The sequence below is a fragment of the Micropterus dolomieu genome, linkage group LG18 (assembly GCF_021292245.1).
Source record: "Micropterus dolomieu isolate WLL.071019.BEF.003 ecotype Adirondacks linkage group LG18, ASM2129224v1, whole genome shotgun sequence".
In the NCBI taxonomy this organism is placed as follows: Eukaryota; Metazoa; Chordata; class Actinopteri; order Centrarchiformes; family Centrarchidae; genus Micropterus; species Micropterus dolomieu.
Window position 1 is genome coordinate 31,254,867 of NC_060167.1, and position 12,629 is coordinate 31,267,495.

At 40.7% G+C, this 12,629-nt stretch overlaps 1 protein-coding gene across 1 annotated transcript; it reads left to right on the plus strand.

The window, feature by feature from the left end:
- The first annotated feature begins 377 nt into the window (after window positions 1-377).
- trpc4apa (transient receptor potential cation channel, subfamily C, member 4 associated protein a) lies at window positions 378-11,075 on the plus strand. The gene is made up of 18 exons (XM_046028409.1): window positions 378-575; window positions 2,247-2,375; window positions 2,503-2,619; window positions 2,764-2,821; window positions 2,941-2,999; window positions 3,629-3,757; window positions 4,741-4,942; window positions 5,036-5,221; window positions 5,326-5,468; window positions 5,576-5,707; window positions 5,813-5,871; window positions 5,961-6,146; window positions 6,336-6,426; window positions 6,556-6,696; window positions 6,806-6,917; window positions 7,345-7,457; window positions 7,663-7,869; window positions 9,883-11,075. The coding sequence occupies exons 1-18, from the start codon at window positions 450-452 to the stop codon at window positions 10,018-10,020; spliced, it is 2,328 nt and encodes a 775-aa protein (XP_045884365.1). The 5' UTR covers window positions 378-449; the 3' UTR covers window positions 10,021-11,075.
- Window positions 11,076-12,629: the final 1,554 nt, after the last annotated feature.

A 12,629-nucleotide genomic window follows, 5' to 3' on the forward strand; every position in this document is an offset into this window, starting at 1 on the left:
CAAATATGGTAACGTATAAAATAAAACAATATAACGTATAGGCTACAGTTATTTACTTACATATACCTACAATTATACACCCAGGAAATAATTCTGCAGTGTATTTTTTATTTGCGTCTGAGAGAATGTAAATAGTAGCAACAAGATGGTGATGATAATGTGGTTTTCAACTTCACATAAAAAATATGACAATTGGGAAACAGTGTCCATCAACTTTGACCTCGTTTGAGCACCAAGTAGCATCATCATCATCATCATCATAAGAGACGCACACTATGCAAGAATAAACAATCAAGTAGCTTCAATGGTATATACATTAAATACCACTGAAGGCATTTGAGTCTTGCAGACTGTGCGTCTCTGCCAGCAGATGCCGCTTAATTACCTCCAATAATTCATCAAAGCCTTCCACTTCCTGCCCGAACAGTTCAGTTCAGGAAGAAGAAATAATGGCGACGCTTCTGGGGTCCGGGTCCCCTTGTACTGGAGGAAAACGAAGACATTGCACCAGCAATATCATTAAGAAGTTCACGGCCAGTAAAATTACTGGCCAGGGTTTCAGTCGAGGGACGCAGGTAGGAGAAACGATGCTTGTTTTGACAATAAAAGACATCCGAAAGTTGGTATACGGAGACCAGGGACTTGCGCTTGGAATCCAGCCTGAAAATGAAGACGTTGTCCTGGAGACTTGACTGGAGATGCAGTCGCTGTGGCTTTACAGCTAGCTACAACATCACGGGGTGTTTTTAAAACGCAAACCTTACACTTTAACGCCACTGAGTTGCGCAAAAATAATATTTGCTAGCTGACAAGGCAAATAACATTAGCTAGCTCTTCAAAAGTGTAAGAAGCAAGCGACGCTTGAAGTGGATCTTTTGTTGTTAGCCAGACGTTAGCTTAGCATTATAGGCCAGGTTAACTACGATATAAAACGCTTTAAACTGAACCTTAGACGGACTGCTGTGGTTTCTTTCTATCGGGACTCGGGGTGTCACGGCTACTAGAAAGCATGTAGTTTAATTTCGGGGCCGCTTAAATTGCAGAATCAGCTGCAGTAACATTTGCTAATGTTAGCAAACGGCCAGCTAGCTTGCTAAGCCAGCTGAACAGCTCAGGTGATTACGTAACGACTCACTAACCACAATAACTATCCTTTCCATAAATGGGTACGCCACAACAGCTGTTTGGACAAGTTAACGTTAGCAACTTTATTTATATTTCCACACAAGCAAACATTTACCCGATATTTGTAACTTTGGAGCGCATAACTTATTTGTTCGGTTGGTTTACGCAAACTGTTTTGATTTTGACGGATATCCATGCACATGAACGTCGCAGACACATTCAGCCACTGAATGTGTTGCACTTTGTTCCTTGCACAAACCCCTAAATGGCAAAGCTGATAAACCAATTTATTCTTGTGCAGTCAGTGTCGTGCCTTTTTATATTCCTTGCTGACTTGCAGTTTTCAAGGTAATAGTGTGTTTCAGTGGTGAAGTGAAATCAAATTCGAATATCCCTGATAACCTTGGAAATATGGAATTTGACAAGTTCGTGTTGAGTGTTTAGACATCTGCCATAACCTAAACATTATGCAACATACACTATTGTTAAGTCAGTGCTTTTCAGGCAGTAGGTCATCCTTAGTTTGCCAAAAGCAGTTGTTAAGAACATTCCTCAAGAAGGCCATCTTACTTCCTCTGTGCAACAGAGTTTGTTACTTGGAGTGGGAACTATTCTTGACACACAGTATTCCTCTGCATTAAATCAATATCAAATGTGCATAATAAACCCAATTTAATAGTTACAAAAATATGAATGCGTCCTCTGTTAATCAAGTGAGAGTCTTAAGCGAAGGAAGCTGTCTTTAGTGCTCACTGGGCTGCAGTGGTTGTCAGCATTGCATTTTTCAATTTTAAAATGGATGGATTGTAGATTGATACTTTTTGGTTCGTTTATGGGGCCTCTGAATTCTTAGCTTTGCGGTATCGGCATATGAAAGTTCAATATCTTGAATGAGAAGAGTTATAGTGAGGCGTGTGCAAGATTATATTTTGGTCATATTGATTTCCATGACTTTGAAAGGCACTTAAGGACCAGTTGGGTGTATGCCAAGTTGATCAGCCACATATGCATACATTCACAATTTTTATTTTGGCCAAAATAAAGTTTCTATCTGAAGCAGTGATACTTTTTCACCATGTGTATTATAGTGTTTAAGGTTGCCTTTGTTTATGTGTCCTTAGCTCCCAGGAGGCCTGCTCCAAGAGCGAGAGAAACGGGCCAAGTGGCATGGCATCCCTACTCTGCTGCAGAAGCTCTACGAGAGCAGCCATCCCAACAGTGACCTCTCACATGCCCACAACTTTCTTAAGGTAACCACACAGCACTAGTCCACCCAACAATGAGGAAGTGGAATTAATGGTTTTAGCCACTTGTTGCTAAAAGTTTCATTTTGATGGACTGGTGATGTAAATTACATGTGGACAATGGTTTTGTCAGGTATTATCATCCCAGCTCTCCATGGAGGCCATGTCTTTTGTTACGGAGGAACGGAAGACCGCTCAGGAATCCACCTTCCCCAACACATACACCTTTGACCTCTTTGGTGGAGTCAATGTAAGTTTGACATTCTTGGTGCTCAGTGCTCTTTAATTATTGGACTCCGGGACATTGAAGCTTGTGATCTCTGGGGAATCTGTTGTCATGTGTGGTACAACTCTTACTGAAAGACTCAATGCTCATTTTCCTGTTTCCCTGAAGCTGCTTGTGGAGATCTTAATGAGACCCACATTAACTATGCAGAAGAAAAACCCGAAAAGTAAGTAGGACTGACATCACGTCTGTGAATGTGTGTGATTTTTATTGGGAAGTTAATGTTTTTACATGATGATAATTGATATCATGGTAATTAGACCAATGTCTGTGTTTCTGTTATAGCAGTGAATGATGACTTGGTCAAGGACTGCCTTAGTATTCTCTACAACTGTTGTATATGTGTAAGTATCCTATTAGGATTTGTCCGTACCAGAGAAATGTTGATGTTCCTTATAACAGGTTTCAATTTAGCACATGTATAACTCTTAAGTATTTTCCTTGCAGTTGGTTGTGGCTGTCTCAGAACAGAAGATTTGTTTCTGACAGGAATGGGCATGATTTAACCCTTTTGAAAACAGACAGACCACTGTTTACAGGATCCTGTTTAAACCAATCTTAAATAAAAAATGCAATGGCTAGAGCAGAAAGCTAAGGCTTCTGCTCTAGCCATTCAGGCCATCACGTTTTACGCTCATGACATAGTTGCATGCGGCAAAAATCGTGCGACAATGCGTGGTGGCCAGAGGAGCAGTGAGGCAGGTTGATGGGAACGTCTGAGAGAAGTTAAGAGAAATGCTAAGAGTCCATAGTTTAGTATATAAGTCATAGTTAACATAGTAGCTCTAACGTAGTAGTAGTTGACAGGAACTGCCATCACAACTACCACATGTGAACATATGGCACTTGCACAAATTAAATGTCTTTGTACTCCGATAAATGACATCACAATAAGCAAATATATCAGTGTAGGAATTGGTGGACCAGTTCAAAGACTTAATTGATGTGCACATTTTCTCCTTCCCAAACATAGACAGAGGGGGTCACAAAGAGCCTGGCAGCGAGGGATGACTTTGTTCTGTTCCTTTTCACCCTGATGACAAACAAGAAGACCTTCCTACAGACTGCTACCCTAATTGAAGATATTCTTGGAGTCAAAAAGGTCAGAGTTGTACCTGAATTAAATCCTCAGGACAAGCATGTATACATTGTTTATGGCCCTGTTGACTCTCCAGATTTACTCCTCAGATGTGGAGGCTTGGTAGACGCGATTGTAGCTTGTGTGTCTCCTCAAAGAAATTACAATGACGTATTTATCTATATCTATCTCAATTAACTATACATCATAGCTTCATTTACATTGCAAAGATCAGGTGGCTTTGTGTTGTCTCCTTCATATTTTTGGTCCTGGTAGTGTTAATTGATTTTGAAGGCAACAAGGAGCAGTTTGATGAAAGCTTTTCCTGCTCAGTCAGATACATTAATATGATGTGATTTAGCAAACGTATTTACTGTTCAAGGTTACATAGTGCACAAGACTACCTCGTTATTGCTACGCACAACATGTCTATTATTTGCGATGGTTTTACAACAGATGGCATTTGCATTTATTTCAAAAAGCTACACCTATGATATGACCTCTGCAACGCCATGACAAATATAATTCTTTATATAAGCTAATCATGCTTTTCAGATAGAGGTGGTAAATGGACAAATATGCTAATAAGCAAAGGCAATTCTTGTTTGCAGAAACTCATTTTGTTGTAATGGAGATTTTAGTGTGAAAGCACAAGCAATCTTAGCAGAAGCTAATGTATGTGTATGCATACCTTGCAAGGATTATGTACCAGCTCTAAAGAACACATCTTTACAAAGTGTTCTTACTTCCAGTAACCTGTCCTGAACATTTTTCGTTATTTCAGATCAGAATAGATCAAAACATCCTTGAAGGAAAAAAAAAAAAACATTGCTACAATCATGGTGGAGAAAACGTACAGGACACAATTAACCCTTTATCCATTATGCTGGTTGTTTGTTGCTAGTTTTGTAAATGAATATGTATGTTTAGTGTGTAAATGCTATTGATTGTCTGATTTCTGTCTGCTTTCCGATTGATATCAGTTCATATATTTTTGCATTTTTCAGGAGATGATCCAGTTAGAGGGCATTCCTAATCTGTCAGGTCTGGTCCAAAGCTTTGACCAACAGCAGCTTGCCAACTTCTGTCGCATCTTATCTGTCACCATCTCAGAACCTGATGTAGGAAACGACGACAAGCACACACTGTTGGCCAAAAATGCCCAGCAGAAGCGCAATGCTAGCCCCTCACGGGCAGAGGTCAACCAGGGTAGGTTAGACTGACTACATAATGTATTTTGTGACATTGCAAAAGAATAGCTCAGTAAATTGTGATCTATCTATAATACTATTTCTCCAATAGTAACCCTGCTGAACATCCCTGGCTTCATTGAGCGGCTGTGTAAGCTGGCCACTAGAAAGGTGTCTGAAGCCACTGGAGCGAATTTCCTGCAGGAGCTGGAGGACTGGTACACATGGCTGGACAATGCTCTGGTGCTGGACGCCCTCATGCAGATGGCAACTGAGGAGGCTGAACAAAGCAGTACAGGTGAGAGAACAGTCCACGGTGCTGTTGGTTCCTCACACTGCTTAAATTCTGCTGTGTGAACTGTTAGATTTTTTTTTTTTTTTTTTTTGACCCCTCACCTTCAGAGTCATCAGATGAGAGTTCCCTGGCCACCAGCCCACTGAGACACAGACTACCCCAGTCCATGAAGATTGTCCATGAGATAATGTATAAAGTGGAAGTGCTCTATGTGCTATGTGTCCTTCTTATGGGCCGACAGAGGAACCAGGTACTTGACAGCACACCTGTTCACTCCTTGAAATTTCAGCCGGAGCGTTGGTCCAAGCAGAGTTAAACTGTGCGTTTCTCTTTGCCCTGTGTTGCGTGCCTGCGCAGGTCCACAAGATGCTGGCTGAGTTCCGTCTCATCCCGGGTCTCAATAACCTGTTTGACAAGCTCATCTGGAGGAAATACACTGCTTCAAATCATGTGGTGCATGGCCAGAATGAGAACTGCGACTGTAGTCCGGTATGAGGTTTTAACCCCAACACTATCCTTGGAAACTGGTCAATTAAATTGCACTTCTTCAAAAGTTTAACATAACCATTAACATGCTTTGTTCTCATCGTTCAGGAAATATCATTCAAAATCCAGTTCTTGCGGCTACTTCAGAGTTTCAGTGATCATCATGAGTAAGTGACTCTTGATTCGGCAAGCTTGGATCTGACCTCTCCTTTAAAGTTATGCTTGTAGTTTTAAAAGTGTTTTGTCTGTCTTTCAGGAACAAATACCTCCTGTTGAACAGCCAGGAGCTAAATGAACTGAGTGCCATATCCATGAAGGCGAACATCCCGGAGGTGGAGGCTCTGGTCAACACAGACAGAAGCCTAGTGTGTGATGGGAAGAAGGGCCTCCTCACGCGCATCCTCACCGTCATGAAGAGGGAGCCTCCAGACTCGTCCTTCAGGTCTGCATCACGTAGGAAAAAGATCAAGACGCAGGAGATAAAGATGTTGATATTTTAAGGGTCTGCCTTCTTGAAAGAGTCAAAACTCCTCATATTGGATTACCAGTCTGTATGCACTTAAATTCTCAAGATTTGTCTCTTTAGTTCTGCTTTTTATAGCTTTGCTCAAGCTTTGTGTTGCGTATGCAGGTTCTGGCAGGCGAGGGCAGTGGAAAGTTTTCTCAGAGGAGCCACTTCCTATGCAGACCAAATGTTCCTCCTGAAGAGGGGACTGCTAGAGGTGAAACTACAACCACAGATTGTTTTTCTCAACATCCACGAAGACGGTCTACACTTCACAGACCTGTCCTTGATTTTTGACTTCTCTCTAATGAATGGATGCTGACTTTCTGCTTCCATCCCTCGACAGCACATCCTGTTCTGCATCATAGACAGTGGGTGTACGTCTCGAGATGTCCTACAGAGCTACTTTGATCTGCTTGGAGAGCTCATGAAGTTCAACATTGATGCCTTCAAAAGATTCAACAAATATGTTAACACTCCCGAGAAGGTATAATTGTACACCTGATATGCTTTATAAAAAAGAAATGTATATGCTGGCCTGACAAAATAATAATGGTGGTTGATGAACATGGTGCAGTTTGATTTCTCTTCTGTAGTTTCAGACCTTCCTGACGCAGATCAACAGTTCTCTGGTGGACTCGAACATGCTGGTGCGCTGCATTGTCCTTTCATTGGACCGCTTTGAGAGCCAGACTGAAGATGTCAAAGGTAAACGGGGATGGAAAGTTTACATGTGTAGACTAGTTCATTAGAGACTATTCAAAAGAGAAGTTACAGAAGTAATTTCTTCATTTGAATTTATTGCTGAATTTTGAATAGTTGTTTCTGTTTTGTTTGAGCCCTTTGGGGAATTACATTTGATAAAGCATACAGAAGTATAGATACATTTTGCTAAATGGTGTTTGAAAAACGTAAAATGCAGTGATTTGTGTAAAACATTCATCCAACCTATGTACTGGATAAATGTGAAAATTAATACAGATTTAAATAAAGATTCATTTACATTAGTGCTGTGTCCACACTGAAAAACCCAGACAATAGAAACATACTTCTTTCTCCTGTTTTTCAAGATCATGAATGCTATTGCGATAAGAGGACATTAAGCATTGATTCCTGTGTTCTGTATTTTTCCCAGTGGTGGAGGTACTTTCTGAGTGCTGCCTGCTGTCCTACATGGCCAGAGTTGAGAACAGGCTGTCCTTCCTTTTCCGACTGATCAACATCATCAACGTACAGACACTCACACAGGTCTCGTTTCACTTTCACTTTGTCACATGTATTCAAAGAAACCAAAAATTAGAAATGATTTGACTCACAAATCCAGCCAAATAAATTGAAGACTATTTTAATGTAAACTTAAAGTAATGTCAGTAAGGTTTTTTTTTATGCAAAGTAGTTTATCACTTTTATTTGGTTCCTTTCTGCATCCGTCCCATCCCTTTTTTCCCTGCAGGAGAATGTGAGCTGTTTAAACACCAGTTTGGTGATCTTGATGCTGGCCAGAAGAAAGGCTAAACTGCCCTTCTACCTCAACGCCTTGCGGGAGAAGGAGTATGCTGAGAAGTACCCGGGCTGCCTACTCAACAACTTCCACAACCTACTGCGCTTCTGGCAGCGCCACTACCTCAACAAGGACAAAGACAGCACCTGTCTGGAGAACGTGAGTAACTCTCACTCTTTCCTATACATAACTGATGCATCAGTAAATATCTTTATTTCACCAAAGTCTACACCTGCTACATTGCACAAGCAGCAAGTCAGTGTCCACTGCTCACGTTCAGTCACATAGTACTGTTTTAGGGCTTGAAACCAAGCATGTATAACTGGTTTAGACCTCCTGTATTGGTTAAAATGCAGGCAAAATTAATAAAAATTTTGCCCCCATTTTCATCAGATATTAATATGTATATTTTATATGGTGAGGCATATATATAATTACAAATCACTGGGCTCATACTACCCATGTGTGTGCATTGGCAAAGTGACTACATACAGTATACTTGAAATAGGTCTTAAAAGACAAATGCAACAAATTTTAACATACAGAAAATCCCAACATGAAGTGTCTTTAGTATGGAGTCAGGCCACCACGAGCAGCTTCAGGGCTCCTTGCCAAGTCTGTGAAACTCTGTTGAAGGGATGAACATCATTCCTCCACAAGATATTCCCTCATTTTACTAAATAGATTTGAAGATAAATGTTTATATCATTCGGTCTTATGGTGATGGTGGAGGAGAGCATTGTCTTATGTATTGATCAAAAAAATCTTCCATAGGTGTGAAACTGGGTTGAGATCTGGTGGCCGTAAAGGCCGTAGCATTTTATTCAGGTCACTTTCATACTCGCCAAACAATTCTGTGCGCTCTGGTGCACTGAAGCATCTGCATTAGATATGTTTTTCCTTTCATTTGTCTGTTCAGTAACACAAGTAGTGGCGGATATTTACTGTTGTCATATATGTTCAGTTACTGTGATAGTATACTTTGTCCAGCCCCCTTGTACTGTACACCTGCTACAAATAGTATCTTATAACCAGTAATCCCAGTCACCTTAAAAATACATTTTATGGAGCTGTTATAATGTTTTAGTTTTTGAGTTGAATAAAACTCAAGTATGCCTGAAAGTAGTGCAGCTGGCTGTGTGTAGGAGGTGTAGCAGCTTCACTAAAGGTAAGGTAGTCTGCATTCCCTAATGGGGAAGTTTTCATACTTTTTGTATTCTTCAGCCTTACATTAAAGCTGCATTAACCTATATTCTGATATTGTCAATGAATCAAATGAATATCTGTAACGTGAAAGAGTTCTCTCATAGTGACAAACACACGCGTTATCACCATCTCTGCAGTTCGCCTCAGCTCTGCGAAGCATTTTAGCTTTTTTCTGCTTGTTGATTTGGCTTTTACCGCCCATGACTTTGCTTTTGTTCACTCTCACCTCTTCAGTGTTTTGTTTTTTTCCCCAGCTGCAGCAGGCTAATGTTTCAGTAAAAAGCTCAGATAAATCCTCTGTGTGGTACTGGCCCAGCACCAAAGGGCAGACAGATAGTTAGGTAGCTGTGATGTGCCAGATATTTCTCAAGAGCTGGGTAGGACCAAAACATTCACCAGCTGGCCTGAAACATGAATGAATGTTAATGCTGCTCCACAACTGCTGGATGTGTAAATAGGCAACTGTTTGCTAACAAGTTGTGTATTTGCTCATTCTGCTGCCCTCATATGGCCAGAAATGTCACTCCATGCTTCAACGCCACCAGTGTTTGATAATATTTTCGTGTGTGTGTGTGTGTGTGTGTGTATGTATGTATGTATGTATGTATGTATACACAACCCAACCATTACATTATTGTTTGTAGCTTCAGGTTACATTGCTGTAAATGTTGGCACATGAAAACACAACAATCTTATATCGTTGATATAATCTCTTTTACTGTTATTTGATGGTGAAATGATCAACTTAATATACAGATCCAGTAGACATCCAGGAATACAGCTGAGCCGTTTGCTCTGCTGAGCAAGCAAACTAGTGAAATTCCCCCAGAACTATCCCGTACACGAGAAATTGCGGCTTCTAACCTTTTCCACATACTGTGGAATCTAATTAAGAAGCTGCCCATAACGAACACTAAATCAAAATGAGTTTTATTGTGTAAAATCCTCTCTGGTTTCCCTCCTCAGAGCTCCTGTATCCCCTTCAGCTACTGGAAGGAGACGGTGTCAGTGCTGCTGGGCTCAGACAGGACTTCTCTGTGCGCCATAGCGAGCTACATTGATGAGCCCTTCATGGATCTGGACAGAGACCTGCTGGAAGATTGACCTCCAGTGTGTGCACTCAGTGCGCTGGGGGTGGGACAGGGCAGAGGGTCACAGGGAGCATGGACACCTAAAGCTGGTGATGACTCCACTGAGCTGAGCCTTCCGGTTGCTTTGTGACTGCATTCTGGATGTAAAGACTCGCCTGTTTGCTGTCTGTACCTTCGCATGGAGGCCGTGATCACAGATGTGAGGGGACCTAATTTGCCTGGCTGTCACCTCCTCGCTAAGTTACCGTCCTCTTCTTCAAAGGAAGTAGGTGGAAACCTGTATGCCCACCCCAGATCGGCCACATCGTTTAACAGACAATAAAGGGACCTTGCAAAATGTCACCTGCATTGGTTGTTTGCTTTAGGTGACATTCAAATAGATCCTTTTATATAACCTACACAAAATTCTATGAAAAAAGATGTATGATTCAACAAATTATATGTAAGAAATATTCTTTTCACATGAAACCTGGTTTGGAAACGGCCACAGATCAAACAGTCAGACACCCAGATGTGCAGGTTGATGGTGCGTCACAGGACGGGCAGGAGTCACCGGCCTCACTCTCCACTACCTACCCGCTTTCTGACTTCATGCCACTCCACTGCCTGACCTGTGGGGGAAACTGGTGATATTAGACTTTTTGCAAGTGTCTTCTCAATGAACAGCATTTTCATTTAACCTGTGTTATTAGGTGGTTATATTTGATTGGTGCTTTCTGGCTCTACTCAGCACATTTAGGTAGCTTGTGGGCCAGCTGACATGTTTCACAAATCACACGGGGCTCATCACCTACAACCAATCCACTCTTGTGGCTTCAGAAGCGTCACCCAGGGACTCGTGTCTTTACCAGGTTATTTTTGTTGATTTACTTTTGTCTTGTTGAAAACAATGCTTTTAGCTCTGGATAAACTGTAGAATAAAACATTGCACAGATTAAATTGTTTTTATTGTTATATTTGAACTCATTTGTTGATTTTAAAAATGTCTTTTGTTTTGTAACTGAATTTGTATCTGTGTTGTGAGAGATGCTTGGGGAAGAGAATAAACTATGCAGGCGCTAGAATTAAGATACCACTATTGTTCCAGTTCACTCAAAGTTTATGTGAGTTAACCTTCTGCCCAACGCCATCAGCATTGGTTTGAAGGTTTACCACTCTCTGGTTTCTGGTATTGATGTTGACTACAAGCTGACAATCTTTCTATGTGAAGACTCTTTTGCATGGCACCACTTGATCTTTAGTTTGCATAAAGATGAATAAGTGGGCTCAGCTATGTTGACGTGTCCACGGCCTGAATATGCAGCTGTTTTGTGGAAATGAAAGATGCAGAGCTGAACAGATATTTGGTGTTTTAAATGAAACAGACCTAACCTGAGATAAGTACAAATAGATGAGCTACCTCATATTTTATCCCGACACCGTACAGATCAAACTACTAATGACAGGTGTACAGTTTTACTCCCAGCATGTTATGAGTCACAATACATGTTCATGTGAATGTATAAGGGCATTTCTACAGTTGGCCCCTGATGCCATGAGTTACTAGTGCTATGCCGCCTTGGGATGCAACCACAAATGTCCTTTACACTTTGAAAGCCTTTTCTTTGCTTTAAAGCTAGTTAACCAGAAATGATGATTTTTGTTTTTGTTTTTTTTCTTTCTAGCTTTCGTTCAGCATGTCTTATATAGCTTGATGGGCGTGTGCACATACTTTAAATCAGTTCATCTTTTGTGCTTTGCAGTGACGTTAATGCAACTACACTTTTACACGTGCTTCTGTGTCTCTGCGGGACTCCTGAGATAAATGAATTGGTTTCTTGATAACATGATGTGACTGGACAAATTGTTAGCCATGTTGCATTCTTAGGACTGATCATGTGTTATCATTGATCCAAATCCCTTATATCACTCCACTCATCCACCATGGAAGTCCATGAGGCTGTTGGTTTAAAAACATGAATGTTGTGAGCGCTCTTCTGGAGCAACTATAATATCAATCTCTGAACCCTGATTTCTGTAGCTTTGTGATCTGAATTTCAGAGAGTGATCCTTCTGTATGATGAGAAATGGTTCTCAACAGTTGTGCTGTATGTGGCGTCATGCTCCTAGTAGGCCTTAAGACTTCATTAGTTTGTATAGGAAATGGTGAAATGTTAAACCCTGGGCCAGGAACATGCTGCGTAGTGTTAAATATAACACTATTTGGTTTTTATTTTAGATCCCTTTAAACTTTGTTAACTGGCGACTTATGTAATGTTTGTCACAGTGAGGATATTATTAGACACATTGAGCCGGTTCAAAACTCAAATCAAATGATTGTCTCTCCTTACCAGGATCGATAAATTAGTTTTAGATAACAGCCCATCTTTATTTTTTCATTTGCATTTGAATAATGTATAAAATCTCACATGGTTGTTATAAATTCACCTCTGCACACTTCAGTCTTAATCTCTCACTAACCTTGTTAGACCATCAAACGGAAAAGATTCTTGTTTGGTTTCACTTTCTTCAGTACTACTTCTGTAACCAACTTTCACCCTCATGTTCCACCTCCTCTGATGCTAGTATTGAACTTAATTTTCCTGATTTAACAGCTGTTTGTCAGATTAATTATAATAAATT